This window comes from Tubulanus polymorphus, chromosome 7 (assembly GCF_964204645.1).
Source record: "Tubulanus polymorphus chromosome 7, tnTubPoly1.2, whole genome shotgun sequence".
Taxonomy (NCBI): domain Eukaryota; kingdom Metazoa; phylum Nemertea; class Palaeonemertea; order Tubulaniformes; family Tubulanidae; genus Tubulanus; species Tubulanus polymorphus.
This window is the reverse complement of record NC_134031.1, coordinates 12165893-12188887: the sequence shown is the minus strand read 5'-3', so window position 1 is coordinate 12188887 and position 22995 is coordinate 12165893. Positions and strand designations below refer to the sequence as shown.

Sequence of the window (22995 nt, the reverse complement as noted above, 5' to 3'; positions counted from 1 at the left end):
TAAGAATTAAAGATTTTCATAATTGGGAAAATGATTTTTCAAATTCACAAGTTTTTGAAGATTTCCAAGACCCGCGGGAACCTTGTTGATGTTTTAACAGTTTGTTGCAGAATTGATTGAATAATGTCAAATCTGTTCATCACAAGAAATCGCGCAGTACATCAATACGCGATGGCGCACCTGTTCATCAAAGCTCGCGTGGGTTCATTCTGAGCGAAGTACTAGTCAGCTCAACTCGGACTGCAAAACCAAGGTTTATTCTGGGCGAAGTAACAACTCGCGCAAGACATCATTACACAATCGCATAACTACTTCACGCAGATAGAGAAAATGGATCTAATTTATACCTCCCCATGGGCCTCTTGTTTAAGAAATTCCTTTCACTTGATCTTTAGCCAGTAGCCAATAACACATTGTCCAGGTAGCTGAGGGTTCAGAGGTTCGGAGAGTTCGGAAGTTTAATTACTGCGCTTATTCAATACAATTAGCCTCATTGAAATCATTCAGCAAAAAGTTATATTCACTCTCAGCCTGATGAATGAAAATCATACATTAAGCCAAATTACAAAAATTCTGTAGTACAGCCAACCACTGTCTGTCCATTTCCTTACATCCTTCAAATGTTACCCACTTAATACTACTGTACCACAGTATAAGTTACCAATGCTTCAATTATATATGATAATTCCCTTTATTTTTAAAATATTATAAAAAAGATATTCTGCTGCTTTATAGCTGTTTTTTATGAACTGTATACCGTATTATCTGGCCAATAAGCCGATTCCAGATTTTAGCCTCAAATATGTGGATTTCATGGTAGTTTTTTAGCCTAAAATACATGGATTTCATAAAGCGTGATTAAGCAAAGAAAGTGACATAATAGTTCAAAATAGGTAATTGGTAATAAATAATGACCTTAAATAAATATTGACCACTCTTCTTGATTTTGACAATCTTTGGGAGCATTAGAGTGACATAGATCGAGAAGTGATTTTTCATGTCAGATTGTATCTGGCCATTAATCTAATCATGATATTTTGGGTTAAAAAACCTGAGGCTAGAAAATTGACTTATTGGCCAGCAAATATTGTACTACCTAGTTTCTTAGCTGTCTATCTTTTGGTATTTCAGGAAAGTGCCCTGAAGTTAATATCAAGTGATATGCCTCTATATCATCCATGCCAATGCAGGTACGTTATGACATAGTAGTAGATAATTAAATGCATGTACATGACTTGCTTTTAAGGCTACATGACACAATAAAGAGATGATACTGACCTGAATGTTCAAATGAAATGTAACTTTACTATCATCAGGAAAATTGGACTCACTATCAAAGTTCCAATAAATGTATCAGCCATCTTGAATTCTTGTTAGCACAATACAGTCTACAATCCTTGATGGATTTCATGAAACTTGTTTTGATTGATGAAATTTGGTGTGATGATTGGGGCAGGTATGATGTTCACCACCTACGAAAATGGAGGTCATCAGCCGTCAAATATGGCTACCAGTATAGCCATCTTGAATTTCTTGTTAAGATGAACCATTCTTACGAAGAAGGGGAGAGTGTGTTGCAGGGGGTATTTAAGGCTGCAAGGCGTTATTCTAGTTTTTACAATATCTTGCTACCATTTTTTGTTCACATATCATTTTGCAAGAATTTAGAGAATTACTCAAGATTGCAACCTCAGGAATGATTATTTTCAATAATCGCTAATTCAAAGAATTTGGTATAACTATGATTAGGTCCAACTCTAGCTAATTTCTGTGTCGCGCATTTTGAGAACAATTTGCTATCCAAGTTCAAGCACAAACCCATTTATACCTAAGATATGTTGACGACATTTTCTGTATTTTCAGAACTACCAGTTATAATATGTTTTTTATGAATTGAACTCAATGAACTCCAATTCGAAATTGGTCCCAATTTATTACCTTTTCTTCACACCGATTCAAGTACCTTAAGAAATTGGTAACAATTTTATTTTGCGGGTTAACAGAAGAGCATCAAACAATGGGGCAACTTCTAAATTTCAATGCTATGTGTCCGTTTATGTGTCAGTTGACAATAGGCCTCATTAATACCATGCTCTTCAGTGTATACAACATTTGCAGCAATTGGAGTATTCTCTGTGAAGAATTCGATTTTCTTTAAGAAACTGTTTGAACTAAATTCTTATCCCACATATGTCTTTGAGAACTATGTTAAATTTCTAAATTCTAAGTTTGTCACTGAAGAAAAAACTGTCACGGAGGATAAAGTCTCTCTTTTCATTTCTCTACCGTATGTCGGCTACCCATCCATTCAATTTGCGCCCAAATTAAACAGCTCTTCATAACCAATTTCGAAATCGATCTACAATGCTCCTTTGTACCAAATTCCTACCAAATTAAAGAATTGCTTCTCCCAAAAATGTCCACCTCCTAAAGCTCAGAAAGCCATGATGGTTTATAGATTTTTCTGTTTATGTGATATAAACACTACATTGGTAAAACCAAAAGGCACCTGGCAACCAGAGTTAGAGAAAATAATTCACATGATTCAGCAATTGGACAACACCTCACTACTTTTCACTCATGTAATAATAATTTTAGTGAGAAGATATTCAAAATATATTCAAAACTTTAGACAAAGGCTATTCCGACCTTGCAAAATTAGGGAGGCCTTATTCATCAAAGCATAAAAACCATCTTTAAATCAAATGAACAAAAATCACCTTTGATCAGGTTCCTCTTTTATTTTGAATGTGTTCAAGTAATTAATATTCTACATCGTTTCGGTTCCCAGTTAAGAAATCCAATGAGATATGCACTGCGCCTGTGCCAATCAGTTGCACGCCGATTTTAGCAGTTTAACATTGGTTAAATATTTTTACTCCTAATAAACATAAGTTTTTGCAGACTCTGACATTTTTCATGATGAATAATTATGGTGTGTAAAGATGTGGCAGATCCTCCGAAGGAGGTTTCTCTTGTATCTAGAGCTTCTCCCTTAGAGAATCTTTATTGAACAGAGCAGCTGCCAAAGGCAGTTGTTACACAGACTATAGTGTGTCTAGCGGAACGATCAATAATTCAAGCGCGAAATCCCACGACTGGAGGTCAACGGCTAAAAGTTTGAATTATAAGTAGTGCTAGAACTGCTAGTACTAGAAAGACTTCTGATAAATATGATACTAAGGGCAAGGCTAAAGGCAAAAGGCCCTACATGAAAAATGTCACTGACGTAAATAACAACTTGGCGTTGTCAAGTCCAAAATTAAAAAATAAAAGCAAAATCTACGACCAATTCCTTCAACATCGGCAGAGGATAGAAGTACCAACAAAATTTTGATGAAAATTCTCAAGAATCAAAAATTTCCCAGTACCAGTATTTAAACAATCACCAGGCCTGTACCATGTGGAATGGGCCATACCAGAATCAGAACAGGACCCAGTACCAAAACAAGATAAACAAAAAGAAAGATTTAGAGGTGAGTACTGGGACCTATTATTCTCATTTAACATCAAAATATCCCGCTCCAGAAAAGTTGGCAGGGAATTTGAGTAGTTTAATGCCAACTGGACAAAATCGTATCAGATCGTAATATATTGAAGGCTTTCTCTGGCTGTACAATAGAATTCAAAGATGGCATACTACCTAGGCAGCAGTTTGTTCCAAATCAGATAAGGTTTAAGGATCCCGTTAAAAATGAACTCCGAAAATTAGAAAGCAAAGGAATTGTGAAACAGTTGGAACATGTGGACAGCGTATTTCTGTCTAATATATTCATTCACCCCAAAAAAGAACCAGGGGCCTATAGGGTCATACTCAATTTGATGAAACTAAATGAGTACGTCGAATATCACCATTTTAAGTTGGATACCCTAGAAACCGCTATAAGTATGATGACACCTGGTTGTATCATGCAGACCATTGATGTGCAGGATGCCTACTATGGTGTACCGATAGCAACAGAACATAGAAATTATTTGCGGTTTCAATATGGGGTAAACTTTATCAATATACAAGTATCCCAAATGGTTTGGCCTCTGGGCCTAGGATTTAAACTAAGATTTCTCAGCCTGTTTATTCAAGACTTCGAAAGAAAGGGTACATTGATGATTCTATAATAGTTTCAGACACCGATATAAAGATATGAAAATTTCAAAGGAGCTGTCCATAAATTATTTTGAATTATTGGCTGGTTACTTTGCACTGAAGTCGTTTTGTAGTACCGAACGTGACATTCACATACACCTCTGTATGGATATTACAACTGCGATTGCCTACATAAAACATAAGGGTGGCACAAAATGGTTGTAACAAATTAGCAAAAGAAATATGGGATGGTACATTGATTGGAGTATATGGCTATCTGCATCCCATGTCCCAGGGTCACAGAATTCTGAAGCTGATTTTGAAAGTCAGCACTTTAATGACGACGTAGAATGGTTGTTAGACAGAACAAAATTTTGACAAGATTGTGTTTAGATTAGGGTATCCAGAAATAGATGTATTTGCTTCTAGATAAAATGCACAATTGGACAGATATGTATCATGGAGCCTTTCAGTTTGATAGCAACATGTATTCAAAAGATTTGACTGGCAAGGTGTCAAAACAGAATTATTATCATACTATGTTGGACGACTCAAGCTTGGTTTACAGGCCTTCTAAAGATTCTAGTGGACATCCCAATAGTGCTTCCAAGATCGGACAACTTGTTTAACATTACCAAACCAGGAAAAATTACATCAACTCAGGAAAAGACTCTTTCTATTGGCCTGCAGGGTTTCCGGACAGCAATGCTGGCAACAAATGTTTCGAAGAGAACTACCGAAGTTATGTGGAAATCATGGAAGTTATCCGCACGGACTCAATATGACGCGTATATCAAAAGATGGAACCAATTTCATTAGAAGGAAGGTTGATCCAATGCCTGTACATGTAAATAGTTCACTAGATTTTCTGACTGAATTATTTGATAGTGGACTTAGTTATAGTGCACTGAATACAGCCCGAACGGCTGTATCTCAAATGGTTCTTTGCAAAAAATAGTGATTCGAATATGTTTCTGGCGTCTCACCCATTCGTTATTACATGTAGAAAGGGGTTTACAATAGCAGAACATCCCAACCTAGATACAAAACTATATGGGACGCTAATCAGGTGTTAGACTGGTTGCGTAATGATTTGGCAGATACTCAAAATCTAAGCTTGAAAAGGTTGACCAATAAAACTGTAATTCTTAGTTTTAGCTGCAAGAAGGCAGACATTAAGTATACTTGATATTGATAATATGAAGATGGATTAATCAGAGTATAGGTTTACGTTTGATATTAATTAATTTCCACTAAAACATTCCAGACCTGGGTATACACCCTCTGATGCTGTAATTAGGGGATTTGAGGGAGATGAGAGAATCTGTCCTGTGATTACTGAATATTTGAAAAGAACTAGTAAAATTTGGGAAGATAGGACGAACTTGTTTATTAGTGTTGTAAGATACTTCAAGTAGATGGATTAAGAGAAACTGGTGTCCATATTGATATATTCAAATCTCATAGTATTAGGGCTGCGGCTTCATCCAAAGCTCAGGCCATAGATGTCCCAATAGATTCTATTATGGAGACTGCAGGCTGGTCGAATGCCTCCACTTTTGCACGTTTCTATTGTGAGCCTATTGAGGTTAACTCAGGAGAGTTTGATAGAAATGTTTTATCTAAGGAAAACCGCTAGAAATCCCACAATAAATAAAGCCAAAAACGAGAAACTTGAATAAGAGTAAATATATTTGCGCAACTTTTCGGCTAAAGCCTATAAGCCATCATCAGGCGTACTGAGAACAGGAGAATATTACAAGATATTTATCTCTGTAGTAAAGAAATAAACTTATATTATCATATATTATTTAAAAGAACAAAAACAATAGAACAGAGTGAGTCATTAAAAAGTTGAATGGGAAATAGATTAAAGTGATCCGTATTAATCCATACTCCATTTGTAATTTTCGACATGTAAAGTTGTGGTGACTTCTGTTTTTAGTTAAATAGGGAAAGTTTATGTTCTTATACATATATGTAACTCTTTTTATTACTCTTGATAGGAGTACATGTTTTGTCGCCACTTTAAAGTATCATTGGATCTCTTAACTGGGAACCGAAACAAGGTAATTAGCTAATTAAACACTGTAGAAATAAACTCGTTCAATAGATTTCACCACTTGACTAATTAAATTTGAAAGTTAAACGAGCCTTACCTGGAAGGTGAAGTTCGGCTTGGATTCTACGCAGTGAAGGTGAACCAATTAAGAGATCAAATGAGACATGCACCACTGGGAGGGTAAAGGGAGGGCATTTGATCTCTTGACTGTTTGACCTACACTCTGGAGAATTCAAGCCAAACTTCACGTTTAACGTTTAACTTTCAAATTTAATTAGTCAAGTGGTGAAATCTATTGAACAAGTTTATTTCTACAGTGTTTAATTAGTTAATTCTAACAGTTTGTTATTACCAAAGTTGTAGGTATGTAAATGTTATCCATTTGTAGTCAATTGTTTTTACCTGATGAGGGGAAATGTTCCTGAAAACGTTTGTATTCAATAAATTTATTTACTCATTTGAAAATGAGATTCATCGTGTTCACGCTTTTATGGTTATTCAACTACCTCAACTCTCCACCGAAGATTTAAAACCAATAGATGGCGTATATTTTGAAAAACTAACTAATTTCAGCGTCGCTATCTTGCACGTGTTAGACAGTCCTTTTATTATACAAATCACAAAACCGGGTATATACATACGTATGTGCAATATGCCACTGGCATGGTTATTGTCCTGTTAGCAGGCGGCGGGGAAATTTTGGATCTGCTTGTGAATGCGATTCAAGAAGAACCATTCATAGCAGGACACTGCTATATCATAGTTTGATTTCTCCTAGGGAGCGGATGTGCCCTATAGATTTTGGGTTCCAAAGGTCAAGGTCAGTCGAGGTCATTCGCGCGTAAATGCGATTCAAGAAGTGTTGACGATGTCCTCAGAATCAGGAGATGACGAACAAAGCACAGTTGATTTGCATGGATGAGAATTGAACTCTTTTATTCAATAGCTATTGTATTCACAAACAATGTCATGTAATACTACATCATGACAACTTCCAGTCGTACTGAATACTCACAGTAACCGTTTATGTGTCAAACATCAACATCCTTCCTTTTATTGGTTTTTTCTATTTTTTTTCTTTAACTATACCACTAACTTATATGTTGATGCACATGCATATAAAGATTATTGTGATCAGTGTAATATTTGAACCTTATCATTTTAACTATTCATCTATTTGGAGGATATATGTATATAAACAAGACATCGTTGTTGACGACAATCGTTGTTGACGTAAATCAAAAAAGTTTCTAGTCTCCCCGGTACATCGATTTATTACAACCAGTTTTGTTTCACCAAGTGGAGTCATCGTAGAACCATTCCACATGATGAAATTAGCCCCCCATGAGTTTGCCAACTGCTCTCTTTTGACGTAACACTTGCATATCGTGTTTACATTGGCGCCACTGTCGGTGAAATTTGACTTCACAGTCATTCACCAACATTCGAGCACTAATGAGATCAGACGGTGGCTGTGCACCCTTAACCAACTTGTAACGAGGTCCTATTCTGCCTGTTCTACAGTAGAAGTTTCCTCCAAATATCGACTCCGAGAGCCCAAAAACCAGTAAAAAGGCGGACAAAAGATATTAACACAATCACCTATTGTTCTGTATTTTTCAAGAGAGAGAGGGCAGCACCCTCCAGTTACAACATAGAAGACGACTGATGGACATATTCCATCACAAGCTGATTGCTTCATCGCTGTCTGACTCAAACTGACGCGCAGCTTCAACTGCTTTTACGACCTTGGGTTTTGTGCACTTGGATTTGAAACCTTTTCGCCTTTTCTCGGAGTTCGTCTGCTTGCTGATTCGATTGTTCGAATGCAGGGCATAGCTTAATCTTCTTCACCAAGTTCAGGTCATCTTCCCAGAGAAGCAAAGCATGAACCTTCCTGGTGACAGAAAACACGATCTTGTCTCGGATCATGTGATCTTTTGCCATTCCATGATTGCACAACTCTGACCTCTTGCGGAGTTCGTTGAGGAATGCATCAAATGGTTCAATTTAATAAGTGTTCCATAATCGATGCGTTTTAAGGACTTCGTTTTGTCTGGGGTTACAGTATGCCTCCAATTTCTCAATCCTGTCCGGCTTTTTATCATTGCTGTCTTCGTTCCACTGAACTTGATCATAAATCTTGGTCCGGCACAGTGCAATATAATCACTACCTTTCCATCTTCTTAAATTATCTGCAACATTGCTGTCTGCTAGATTCAGCTGCGGCGGTGGGCGAAACACACCTGGACTTTGTAACCCGTCTATGTTTTTAGCCTTCTTTCATCATTCAATCAAATTAGTGAAATTAGACCGTGCGGTCCTTACATACCGCTGCCACCATGTTGATGATCTCCTCAGAATAGGGAGATGATGAACAAAACACAGTTGATTTGCATGGATGAGAATTGAACTCTTTGATCAATAGCTATTGTATTCACAAACAATGCCACGTAATACTACATTATGACGACTTCCAGTTGTAGTGAATACTCACAGTAACCGTTGACATCTAATACATCAACAAGAAGAACCATTGTTAGCAGGACATTGCTATTTCGTAGTATGATTATACCTGGGGAGAGGGTGTCCCATACTGATTTTGGAGTTCTAGGGTCGAAGGTCAAGGTTGAAAAATCTTAATCGTTAATGATTTTTAGATACCAAAGATCGGGTCTTCATAGGTCGCGGGGATGTAGATACGATAGTAACAAATTGCCTCGTTTCATATAACTGCCTATTGGGAATTGTGAAAGCGCTTCATTATCATCAAAGTTGGTGCTCTGGTATACTTTCTATATAATAGCCATATGGATCCACATATCAAGTATAAATGTCGGCCTCTTGGTGGCGCTTTATTCATGTACCCTCGCAATCTTTGTTCACTTTGTAGTACAAAATTTAAACCAGAAAACATGTTATTACTGCTGTGCAGCTATATTTCCTAATTGCTCTTTATTCTTTTTGCAGGAGTTCAAAAGGGTATATGGCTCAGATAATGAGATGTTATGTAGCTTCACCTGAAGGGCCAATGCAGGTAATATTGGACCCACTTGTTCGTGCAGGTCCGTTACCATCTTCTCCATTGTTCAAACCTGGAAATCAGAGTCCTTTCCATCTTCCACCAGGAGTGATCAGTGTGCTGCGTTTTCCGTATCCTTTTACTGTTAACTTTAAGTTGAAGCATAGTGAGAGCTGACAGCATGAATTGGCTTTTAGCAGCCGAATGAATACACTTTACCCTTTCAGTTATAATGGCCATTTTGTTTAATACTGAGATTTTTTTTGTGAAACTTGCGTCTCCAGTTAACTTATTATTTAGTATAATTCAAACACTCAAATTAGAAAAACTATTCACCAAATTTGAAATATAATATAAGGCTACATTTCGAAATAATTTTCCTCTGCCAATTTCCAACCTGAAAAAGATAACTACACTTATTTTCATTGATGTGATGACAAGAGAAATTTATTTGGTGATATGTTCACAGAAATATTGTACAAAAACAGAATACTTGACCTTGAACGAGATCGTACTGGAGGGGTTATGTTGCATCTGGGTGACCCCTGGGTACTTCGAGACTGCAGAGAATTTGTGTGCTTCTCTCTGTGAAAAGATGGAGAGACAATTTCTGCATTATTTATTTCAAATACAATCCTAATTGCCAAATCTATATATATCTAGGTCACTAGGGTACCATCTAGGCCTGATGCACCTGTCAATAGATTGGATGAAAACACCCGGCTTATCCACTCGATTTTACTTAAGTTACTTTACTTAGTTGGGGCGTTCCAAGCGATCACATATCTATTTCACAGTTGACCTTATCCTTGTCATTCACTTCCATCAACTTGTTTCCCTCAAGATAGTGATGCACTCGACCTTGTTTACCAATGCCTTTATTTTGTGAAATTAATAAAAAATGGTGATAATTTGCATTTATAAAGCGCGGTATCTCATAAGGACAGAATATGTAACAAACAACAGCGCTGGGTGATCTGTTTATTTACTATTAACGCACACATTGTGTCAAAAACGTGCCTCTGAGGATGAGCAACCGATACTGTTCCAAGAACCAGGTACTTAGCTCATGCACCGCAAGGTCATCAACAGGTGGTTTCACGCTGCATTACGCTATAGGTCAGTCTGCTTAGAACGGCTGAGTGATAAAGTACGTTTGCGACTGTTCGATAGTCTGGATTCATTGCCATCGTGCTATATCTATCACCAGAAAATTTAGGTCATCTTCACAAGGTGACAATTCAAAGGTTCAGGTGTTGGTTCCGTGTTTTCTTCGGGTTTCGGGGTTTGGTTTAACGCCATTCTCTCATATTATAGAGCTCCGATGCCCAATAACAACCCGCCTATCACGATCCACATTTGCAGGTGTTTTGACTTGGCTTCGTTTTCGTCGTCGGGACAGCACGGGCAGCTGTTTTCTTCGAGGCTCGCTGCTGCCTAATAATTTCGGCCAGCTTTTTGGCCCATGCGACTCTACCAGGGGACTTTTGTTTATGCGGGTTAGTCGTCACTTGTTCCACTTGTTCAAGTTCATTCCCTATATGCTAGAGAGGAAAATACGACTTGCGGGAAAGTGGACAAGTTACTTATCGGCAAGTGGACTAGTTACTTGCGGGCAAGTGGACACGTCACTTTCCTCAGAATCGGCCATATTCTTCCCGGTGATTACCGCCACGTTCGCGATTGCGAGTATTGGAGTCTTGAGAATCCTACCCAGATGGTCGAGCTGGTTTTTCATGTCGGCGGTGATAACAAAGTTTTCAGTCAACTCCTTGTTTAGCTGTTCTGCGTCTACGTTAGGTCTGAACCACTTGCAGAGCTTAGAATAACCGTAGAGAATGCTGTTGATCAGACTGTCGGAAACCGCGGCGGAGTAACGGTTTCCGTACTCCGTCCACACCCGTTCGAGCTCTTTCGAGTTCATCTCCCATTCGAGCTCTTTCGAGTTCATCTTCTTAAGTTGACCTTCGGATTTCTTGATGCCTATTTTTGCGAGCAATCCGCTTTTAGAAAGCCCGACAAGTGGCTGCCTGCGCCCTTCTGATTCGTCGTTTTCGGGTGGGTCTACATCCAACCCAATGTCGCTCAGTAATTCGTCGTAGACTTCGTCCATATTCGCTATATGTTAGTCACCAAAAATTTAGAAATTTATAACTCGAGGCGCATGACGAGACGGGTCTGATTTCTAGCGGCGAGATTCGCGATCACGCTTTCCTTTTTGGTTTTCGGGACGATGTTGTTTTCATACAGAGCATCCTTCAAACCATCCTCGTCTTTTTGGTGGTACAGGACTAACATTCTCAGGTTTTCTCAGAAATCTTTCACAACGGCATTGTATTTTTGCGTGAGCACCCATACCGATATATTCAGATGACGGCCCGAGAACGCGAGTTTGGTCAATTTGGACGAATTGATTTTAGTATCCCTCAAGTTGGCGCAGTCGGCTATAAGAAACAGTTTGACAATGAGGATCGCCGTATACTTTGGCGCACGTGGAAAGCAAGACGTCGAGGTCATTTAACACCGAATCCGGGTTCACGACGAGGATATTGGGGTCCTTCATCACAAACGATCTATCGTAGGGGGTGTTCTCAAGGAAAGTCGGGCAGAAAATCTCTATACTGTGGAATTTGCCATGATAGACAGCTTGTAGGAGGTTGAGGACATAGTGCGTTTTTCTGCAGTTCATTTGCCCGACACAATCATGTTGAACGGGAGTTGTAACCAAAGCCCATCCATCTCCGCTATACATTGGAACAGAATCGCCTTTAACTGGTTGTTCTGGATGTTTACTTGGGCGTCGGCTACGACGTAAATGAACATCGTGTGCTCATTGTGCTGGTAGGGGTGATGGCTAACTGAACGCCGTCTTTTGTGTTGACCAACCTTAGACCAGATCCGTGAAGCGAGTTGTCGTCTGTGCTTCTGAGATCGATCCACAATGCGTATCTGTCGTCCACGAAGAACGAGAAAACGTTTATGTGCGAATCGTCGGTTTTTTTGGCCAATTCTGGCATCAGATATCTTCTGCACTCTTCCCATTGTTGGTAAGGTTTCAGTCCTTGCTTGTACACTTTGTGTGAGATATTCCCTCGATCGTGACATCGACGTTCTTGATGTTAGGGTTATGGAACAAGGTGGCTTCGGAATCGTACTGCCTGTTGTCAAACTTGAAAGAATATCAACAGGCCCTTCATCGACCTTCGGGGAACATTAACGTTACCGTTCAGAATTGTCGAGGTTCCCGTGGATTGACTCCTGAAAAACGCGACGTAGTCGTACAAGAAGCTTACCCCGACGGACAGGTTGGCTTCGATCTGTCTGGCGAGCACCACCGAATGCACAGTGTCGTATTCGAGGGCAATATTTTTCACAGAGTATCCCCATGCCTCCGCACTCCCGTTAACAGTGAACTTGATTTCGTTGAAAGTGATCTCCCTAACAAAGTCCTCGTTGAACATCGGGAACGTATAGAAAGGACCGTGGTCCGTGTACAGCTCGAAATCGATGGGTATGGTGTACCTGTTCTTAAACACCAACTTGATAATCATTTCCTTGGTGTTGGTCTTCAAGGCGTCTTCGGCATCCGATCTGAGTTTCCTCAAGTTCTCGCTGCCGATTCCTTCCAGAATCATGTTACTTCGCCCTTTTGTCCGTAAGCCACAGATCTTTGTAAGTCTGGAAGAAGAAGCTGTTAGTCTGGGAGTTTATTGATTATCATGTGCAATGCTTTGTCACAATATAGCAGCAGAGCCATAAACTATAGTCTGATCTAAAATAACATATCTTTATGGTGTAATCATAAGTGGATTTAAATGGACTCATGTAATATCTTTAGGGGAAACAACAAAGCACATTGATTGCAAAATGCAATTTTATCAACAAAACTAACCCGTTACCTCCTTTGAATTGAGAAGGACCATTAAATCTGTTCTTAAACTGAAGATTTAGCTTTTTAGTACCCAAAGCTAAAGTTTAATTGTAGTTTGAGAGATGGACTAAAAAATCTAATTACAACTGATGATTAATAAAAATTGATTGCCTTCTTAATTACCATCTGACCTGTTCTTTCATTTTATTTAGGTCTCAAAGTAACGAGTTTCTCGATATCTAAAAGCAAATGAATGATGGATTTGTTTCTTTTAAAACATTTATTACCTGAAAACATAATAGGGTGAAAACGATGTTATTACGTCACGACCTTTGACCTCTTCTTAAATTAAGAAGGAACCACGAAATATGTTCTTAAGCAACATATTCCATTTCAGGATGCTTTGAGCTAAATTGGAAGACCTAATTTGGGCATGGACTCTAAAGTCTAATTATACTAATTAATTTGCAAAACTGATCAGCTTCTTAATTAGCCTTATTCCAAATTTACATTTCTTAAGTGATTATTTCATAATAACAGCATTAAAATCTTTAATTAACAATTCAAATTATGCATGGACTCAGCAGTCTAGACTGAACCTGTTTTTGAGGGACTTTTAGCCTAGCCCCCCTGTTTTATGCACCACATGTATAACTTAGAACCATAGTTTTGAGATCAGCAATGCACCCCCTAGAATTCCCACACTCCAAACATTTTGGACTCAACAGTTTGATTAACTTTCATCCAGCTCCCAGACTATGTAGTTCAAATCTGACAAGATTTCACCACCCAGGTTGTCAACCATTCTGGCCATAAGGTTCCTCGAAATGTTGTTCACGAAGAACTTATTAGCCTGATCCTCTTTGCTGAGGTCGAACGTGTGTTTCAAGCTTCCGGGTACCAGCAACGCGTTCACCTGCAGTTTGGGAATCCTTACGTAAAGGGTTTCCCCTGGTGACATGGACGTGAGTTGTGAGTAATAACCTTGTGGTGTCGATCCGCCTTGACACCTAGTGGTGTTCGGTTATGCCCTCGAATAGCAGGTACGGCCTGCGATCTAAAGCTCGTTGAGCAATTCCTCGACGTACTCGTCCAACGGAGAACCAACATTTTTGTGGCCGTAAGCGAGCGTAGCGATACAATCGTCGGCGATCCACCTCTTACTGTCGAAGGGACTGAGACTCGTACATTTTGTGACCGTCACTTCTCAGCATATTCATTCCGTGCTGGAAGACCTTCTTTTCGAACAGACATTCCTTGTATTGCTGGTGGCGGATATGTTTCTTCACCACGTTCTTTTTCACACCCTTGGCCTTCTTGATCTCAGTCTGATCGACGCTGTACATCTTCGGTCTGAGCCCGGGGTACTCCTGGAAGGATGTATCTGCGCACTCGTCTTTCATCTTACCTGGAACCTTCTTGTTGACGTTGCTATGTAGCGGGTGATTTCCCGGGTAATCGCTAATCATAAAGGTCTTTGTTCGATTCTATGTCTTCGTAGATGTCGTCCATCTCGATTTCTTGTAGGAGACTGTCGGTGTCAGTGTACAGCAATTGAGCCCGATCGCTGTATACCTGTTTCATGTGGTTGTAGTAGAAGTCATACATCAGCAGCTAGCTGAGATCGAGCACAGACATCCCTACGTAAACGGGCCTATTCAGGTACAGATTAGTCGTGTACATGTGCAGCGTGGACCTAGTGAAGTTAGGCTTGGCTATCAATTTCCTCAGCCTGTCTTCCTCGTTTGATCTGACAGGTTTCACGTCCACCCTGCGTCTAAGATTTTCCATGGTCTTGCCGAATATGGAGTTATTCATCAGCTTGTACAGGTCCTTCTCGAAGTCGCTGTTTGCTCGCTTTCTCAGTTCAATGTTCCGTCTTATATACGGCTTCATCCACGGTGATTGGTCGAATTTGAGGGTGCGATGAATCTTTGTGAGCTTCAGTCCTAGCTCCAGGTACAACTTAAGGTTCCTGTAATGAACGACGTTTCTCTCCTTGTTGCGGAGATTAGGCACCAGTTTTTCCGTTTTGGTCGAACCCCCCAGTCCTCCTAACAGATCTTGCTGGTACTTCGACATCCAAGCTTCTTGAACCTTTAGCCTTTCCTGTGCCAGTGGGTACTTGTTGTGCGTGTCGTGCAGCCCCCAAGTCTACCTCGAGGATGTAGCCTTCCTCTGCGTCATCTGGATGGTCCGATACATTGAGTTCCTGTGGCCTTTCAACCCACGCTAATCCTCTCGCAGGCAGGTGTTGCGACATAGTCCAGCCATATAAGTTATTCGCGTCAAGGTACATTATGTGTGTCGTTGGCTTCTTTGGATCGTGACCGGGAACCAAAGGATTGTTGGCCCTGGAGTGGCGTTTGCTGACCATGGAAATGCCACCTCACAGACCCTTTTCGACGAATAAGAACTGGCCGTTTAGAACTAGTTTAACCTCCGTTTTCTTAAGTAGAGCGTCCCAGCTGAGACCCGGCTGGTGTAATACTGTGGGATCTAAGCCGTACTGCCTCATGCAAGTGGCCCTGAAATTCTCAAATACATCGGCGAGAAGAACCGTGTCGGTCCTCAGAGGTCGTGGTAGTCACCCATAGTACGGCACTGAAACATGGCCCATACGTTTTGCACGTGGGCATTGATTGCTGATTCCCGCCTCTGATAGCTTGCTGTAGAAGGCTCCTTTTGATGGAAGCTGGGTAACGTCAAATTTCTCCCAACTGTCAATGTACTCGTACCGGTATACGCCCTTTCTCAGTAACAGCTCTAGTTTTTCAGGTACCGGTTCAGCCGCAGCTGTTAACGTAAAGCTCTCCTTAGCGGCTGAGGCAACCAGTCTGTCAAGTGGGGCCAGCAAGAACTGAACAGAATCGATGAACCGCAAATTACCAAGACTGAATGAGATGTACTTCTCCATGTCATTCGGGATGCACGTTATCTTTCCCTCAGTCCAACTGATTGCCTGTATGATGAGATGAGAGTCGTAACTGTGGAGGTTGTGAAACACGACCGGTATAGGCGTGTATCTCGCGGATAGTCGCAAATTGAGGTTGCACTCATTGTGGGCCGGGCCCCAGTAGTCACCCGTTATGTGATCATGATCCCTGACTCGATCCTCATAGAGTGGTTTGTCGCATACGTAGCAATTTTCCGCCTCCCCGAATGACGTTTGCTCCTCCTGAGTAGGCACGGGGTGGGTAAGCACGCACTTGTTTTCTTCTCTTCCCCTTGGAGGCGCTGAAGGAATACCACGGCAGCGTCCTGCCCTCTATTAAGGACGGGTGGTTCGTGTTCGTCGCTTCTCACTACCACGTACGAGAACCCGCACGCCTTGTGAAGTTGGGTTCCTTCCGGGCCCCTCGAATTTGGTTGTAATGGCTTCGAAGTCAGCGTAGATGAGTAACGGAATCTTGAGCTACTTGTAATGATTAATGAACCGCAGCACTTAGTCCTCCTCCGAGGGCATACTGGTACGCATCGGACGTCCGTTAACTCCTTGATAATCTGACCTGTGTCTTTCCAGGAGATCTTCTCTGGTGAAATAATGAAGGCACCGCTCGCAGAAGTGTTTCCTCCCTTCAAACTTACTCTGGGTGAACAACAGGCAATTGAGGTCTTTGATCCATGTGAATTGCTGTTTCTCACCACTCTCTACGAGAAGCAAGTTATTTCTAGGAATGGGGGCCGGGCTGATATGCAGAGGGTACGCGCCTTTGTCATATCCTAACAGGTCGATTGCCAGTCCATTTTGTCGTTCGACCATAGGAATCTGACTCAATGGTGTTGGTGAATCAATGCCTGTAAAGTCAAGCTGGTCCGTGATGCACATACTTCGATGACCTCTGGGGGTCTCTACGGGGTATTTCGAGGCCAGTATTGACCACTTAAGGCATTGATCATCTCTATTTTTGACATTTACGACGGCGTGTTTTTTTCTTGACTGAGACGGGGAGGTCGATATAAAAACCGCCTCTCAACGGTTGATATCTGGCGATGGAATAGTTCGACTACCCTCTCTACAGCCCATCCAGAACCTTCTCTCATATAATTCTCAATACTCTATGAAACCCTTGCTTCAGCTTTACCCAACTCCTCATTTATATCAGCCGCTTTCAATAGAACAAATTGCTCCGACCAGAGGGGCGGCTCGACGTGCGCATCCGTGCCGTCGTTCTTCTCCTTCCGCAACGAAACCCGCGATAATCTCCTCGACTAACTTCTTCCTTACATTGACCCGTTGATCGCGCAAGAATATTAACGGATCAGTCACATCGGTGGCTGGTCTCAGAACCCAGGCCCTCAGATAATTTTGGATAGCAAACGGGGCCCTATGAAACACGGGTTCTGGCTCCGGTAGAATCTCATCCCAAATTGGATCATCATCAGGTATAATGTTTTCTACCTCGTACTTGGGTTTTCTGGGGGTGGTTTTTGGCTTTCTCGGAGCAGGCGTCGGTCTGCGGGTCAACTGGTTGATGGCATCGGCATATGTTGCGACAGTAATCTGCCCGTCTCAAAGTAAATCGGTCAGACTTTTTACCGCGTTGTCCATTTTGCTTTTGCATGAGAAATGTATGTCTCTAAATGGAAATTTTTGGGGCCCCTCGTCGAAAGTCGGCGCACGCTGAGTGTTAGCCGGGCCCGGCTATGTCCGAGGGACATGGCCATGGTTGCCTGCCGATGTCTCGGTTGTTTGCTGGCTTTTGCGTCGGCATAGAACTTTCTAGGCTATTTCGCAATCAGGGTCACTTTCGGTTAGTCGACTATAGTCGAACTAAATGAAACCGAGTGTCCGTTGGTCGGAACTATAGTCCGGAAATGGTCGACCACGCAATTGAGCACGGTCGCTACAGTTCGGACCTAGGTTCAAGATGGCCGACACTATGAAATACGTTATGACCGAACTATGGTGTGTTCGGTTATTAGTTCCGACCACTTGTCGACTAGCTACGAAATCCGAAGGTGGCCCTGGTCGCAGCACACCGCTAATAGAGTCAGTGTAGAGGTGAATTCCAGGTCAGAGCGTTTCACATACTTGTATATACTGTAAATATCTATGTAAATAGCACTTTGTTGTAGGAGCATTATAGCGGTCGGTTTATATGGGCCGGAGGGGCTTTGCCGGCCCCTTGGCATGTTTTCCTCCAGAACCATGGTCAGTCCCTTGGGGTGTTTTCCTTAGGGTATTTGGGTAGAGAATAAGAAGCTCTGAGAGGGTACACAGTATACCGGGTGGGGTCGGGCTGCGCCAGAACCGCGGTCGGTCCCTTGGGGTGTTTTCCTTAGGGTATTTGGGTAGAGAAAAAGGCTTTGAGAGGGTACACGGTATACCAGGTGGGGGTGGGCTGCTATTTTGTATACTACTAGTAGGCACGTTTGGGTCTGTAGGGGATGACATTTTTATTGGCTCTATTTAGGATAGGTATTATGATGAAATGAAATGGAGAAAGCCTAGCTTAATGTCCCAACAACACAAAAAAAGAAATGGGATTACACAAATTATAAAGTTAGTTCACAAAACGGTTATAAGATATATCACAGCATGTATCGGGTGAAATACTACTGGTCTATTTTTGTTCCTTTAGGGCCAGCGGGGGCACTAAAATAAACAATTTAGTGAAGCTTAACAAAAATATAGCTACAAAACCACAAATGGCGACTGACACCAATGTAATGGTTTCGCCCCTATCTTTTGGTAACAATAGGGCACAAAAGAAATCCTGTAAAAGAGACGGATTACAATATAGATAACGCTAACAAACAAAATCACTTAACCTGGTTCTATTTATTCCCGTAACAAGAGAGAACCACTTCCGGTATCACCCGGTAACACTATATTGAGGTGCATTGACTCCAACACTAAATTGTAGGCTACGACGGACCGGACTATGATAAATCCGGCCCATCACAATACCATTTCCTAATAGCTTGTTTAGTGCTTGTTTAGTACTGTTTGTAGACCCGCCTTTTATAAAACTGTGTTGGCTGTTCAACATGATTCTAAATTCCCTGCATTTTCAATAGCATGGTGCGGCTGCGTCGGCATACATCGACACAATATCCAGACAAGATCAAGAATACAAACAAGGCTGTGCAGAAAACCTGTTATCGCTCTAACACAGTCTTATTGGTACAGCTTGAGTTTCATAAACTTTAATTTAATTTAACTAAATCTCAATTTAGTGACAAGGCAACTGATCCGATTGGGTTTGGTTATTTCAGATGCCTCAGGATCATGTTGTTTCGTCAATTAGTGTAATAGAAGTGTTCATTTACGACGTTTGAATATCGGATGTTTCGCCTGAGAACCTCTGCTGACAGTACCAATTCCATTAAAGGTGCATAGGAAGTTCTTGTCACTGAATATGGAGTTTCCACAGTTACGAACAGAGACATAGTTTTGTTTTTACAGAAAATTTTGGAGAACTGTTCTCGGGAGTTGAACACTTTATTTGATCTTCAGTCGAGAGGGCATAACTGCCAACTGCTGATCCGCGTGATTACTGCTATTGTGACTGCAATATTGAAGAACTGAGTGAAAGCGCGGAAGAATACTAGTTGGTATTTCTGGTATTCATCTGCTTTCGAGAGGCATTCGATCATGTGAAGTTCAGAACTGGAACTATTGGATGACATTTTGAATTGCCATTATTGATAACCTTTACTGAATTTGTGTGTCACTGAATTTCAAAACAGTATCATCACGAAGCCTTTTGAGATATGTTGGGAGAGGTTTGTTAATCTTACAATTTGCCAACCATGTTGTCCCTTGTCATCTAAATGAACTATACTACCAACTGTGTTATTCATCACATAGCGGGCCAAAATAAAAAATGTACACAGAATTTTGGCCAACTTGGGACTTCCCAACTAGTGCCTTCACTTATCCATTGTCTCTCCCTTTGTCAATCTGCCTGTAGTCAGATTTTGCAAAATTTAGAAGACGCCTCGGTGAATTAGATTGATATTTGGTGACATGTACACCCTTAACACATCCTCAGCCAAAAAACACGCTCATTTCAGAATCGAGATGGCCAACTAACTGCTTGGTCATTTTTGTTTTCCTCAGTTTTCACAATTTGTATTGGCCCCAACTTAACTTAAGTTGAGAGAGGCATGCACTACAATATTGATTCAGTTATGGCCACCAGGAGGCGGGCCGGAGGAACGATGTTAACAGCCTAGAAGCTGTTGTCGTCGACCAATTTTTTTCAAACTTGGTACACAAATAGGGGATATTTGTTTGCAGAACCCTATCTAAAATTGGGTCGATAGGATTCAATTATGGCCACTCAGGGCTGATACAATTTTCAAGGGAGATTTTGAAGACACTTGATTCATCTACCCGAATCGACGTGAATACGGGAAATTCTCAGAATTTCCAGGAATTTCTGCACGTCTGACGAAATTTTGGGAGTCACAAAATGGCGAGCAATTCATTTTATATTTGTGCCGAGCTTAGTTCGCTGTTAGTTTGTTCGGTTGTGAGGATTATAATGGAGTCGGCTATCTAATTTAGTATCTCGAACTTAGTAAGTGTGGCAATTTCTATAGTCCTAGCTTGGCTTTGTCTTGTCATTGTCTTATTTTGACCGACTCGTACAAAATATATTCTTTCTTTGAAAGAGTAATAGACGATGGCGCTAGTCCGAGAGCCGGCGATTTTGGAGAGAGGCAGTCGACAAATGTTTCGCGTCGTTTTTGTTGATATGAGAGTTAATTGGTTCCACACAGTTGTGTGCGCTTTTTCATTTGCTATTGCCGTAGGCTGATTAGTGTGTTTGCCGATGTTTTTGCGGTATATTGGCATTCTTCGCGTAACAGCGCATACACGTTAAAATCCGCGCACTACGTAAATCAGCTGGTATGTAATCCATATATCTAACGTACGTACATACACACCGCAGTGCATGGCAAAGTGTATGTATACTCTGTTTTCACGTATAACCGCGCGTAGCACTACTACTGCGATCTCCTAGCGCGTATTATAAATACTGTCATACGCTGTCTGTTCCTAATTAAGAAGTTTTTAATTGAAATAAGCTTTATTAGGAACGCTTTATTGTCATGGATAGTCATTTGAACTATTTATGTGGCAACCTCAAATAAGTGTGCTCCTCTTTTAATTTCGTTAGATACTTCGTCGATGGATACTTACATTAATATTTTAAGGTAACCTTAAAATATTATATAACTTAGTCAAGGTCAATCAAGTTTTGAAATTTTCTGTTTTTAAACTAAATTTTGATCTATTTTCAGAAAATATTCAGTTCGGAATGTTTGAGCTTCAAATTTTTCAGAGACCTCAAAATTGTAGGAGACTCCCGTATGATAAAATATTCAACGTTTATTTGTTTTAGAAATATATTATATTGCAATTTTAGAAAGTCAGTAAATCATTGTTTGTCACTTTCTGATGAGTATTTGTGCTGTCTCATCATCTAGGCCTCTCTGCATTCATGGCTGGAATGATTGGATAGAGCATTGAACAAAATCTAAACCTATAGGAAAATATTGCCACATTCATCAGGAAGAAAATGAGCTAGTAGGCCTAATATAAGAATTTTGGAACTGTTTCATTGGCTTCATGGATTTTCATGCTAAATACAAAGAATTGCTAAAACACAGCCAATAATAGATTTTGTGTCATGCTTCCCAGAGCCCTTATAGTTTTCTGGACATATCTAAACCAAAACTAGCAGCCACGACGCAAGTGGAAATAAAAATGAATACATGTATAATTGTGCGTTCTTCTAAACCACTTTGCCTGTGGCAAATTATTCATACATGTATCAGCCCATCAGCACGAGGAAGGTTTGTTTTGGGGATGCATGGAGGATAATCATGCATGCAAAGCAAACACAAAATTCGAGTTATGATTTGATTCCTTAATATATATTATAGATATGTGTATATAGATGAAAATGGTCCATACCTGATGCCTGCTGATTCCCAACAGAGGAATGCGTGTCATTTACTAAAGGGGCTTTTTAGTTACTCACACATTCTGCAAAAATAGTTTGATGAGTTGTGTGATGAATTGGAGTTGAAATTCTTTTCAGCGTTTTAAGCTATGGCCACACAGTATATCACGGTTTGATTGTATGTTTAGAAAGTAATCAGGACCATTTCCAAAAACGTGAAAAAGAAAAAAAAAGTATACCTTGCTTCTTATTTTCAAAATCCCTTTAAACGACTGTGCAGGCAGGTGTATTTAATCCCAAGGTGTTATGGCTGTGGCTTTTAATCTTCTGCATTAAGAGTTCCGGGACTTGTTTTATTTCCTGTTTTAGGCGAAAAAATTAGGTCTCACTCTGTCTGCCTTTCTACAAAGAAAGATAAAACATGCAGGTAAAAATTGCTTATGTTTCGTTAAAATGTCACTCCCATACTAATAAGAATAAATGATTTGAAACATTTGGTTTTGGTTCTTTAACAAAAATGCGAAAAGAAGTTTTTGCCAATAATGGTGATGTCACTTGGTTATACATACATCAGTGCATAACATCATAAACAAGGTTTCAAGGCAATGGGACCTGTTATGTGTTAGCATTGATTGACGTCTATGACCATACCAATGGTAGTAAAATGTTTTGAAAGTTAGTAGTCGCCATCGCTTCTAATTTTCACGGTAAACTTAAATTGAAATACCATTCTCGTAAAACATTAAACACAGTCTCAATTCTAAATTTTTCTATTATTCCCTACAAGATAGCTTTGCCAGATATGTGGCCCAAAAGATTATTCTATCGTAATTTTGCTCACAGGTTATGTGGTAAATGAGAAGGGGTTAAGCAATCGCGGAAGTGATTTCTTCTCAGATTCAATTGAAATCTATCCATAATTTCTCAAATTCTTTGAATGGTGATTAGTAAAATTCACCCTATATATGAACCTAAAGATCATCTGAGTTAATCAAGAGGAGTGATTTGCTAATTTCTGATGAGGGAGGCTAA

At 40.4% G+C, this 22995-nt stretch overlaps 1 protein-coding gene across 1 annotated transcript in view; it reads left to right on the top strand.

Moving 5' to 3' along the window:
* LOC141909162 (nonsense-mediated mRNA decay factor SMG8-like) overlaps positions 1–22331 on the top strand; it is a 288966-nt gene extending 266635 nt beyond the window's left edge. The window contains exons 20-22 of the mRNA XM_074799548.1: positions 1132–1190; positions 9117–9299; positions 21944–22331. Of these exons, the coding sequence (XP_074655649.1) occupies positions 1132–1190; positions 9117–9299; positions 21944–22058 (357 nt within the window). The 3' untranslated portion in view covers positions 22059–22331. The remainder of the gene's footprint in view (positions 1–1131; positions 1191–9116; positions 9300–21943) is intronic.
* Positions 22332–22995: the final 664 nt, after the last annotated feature.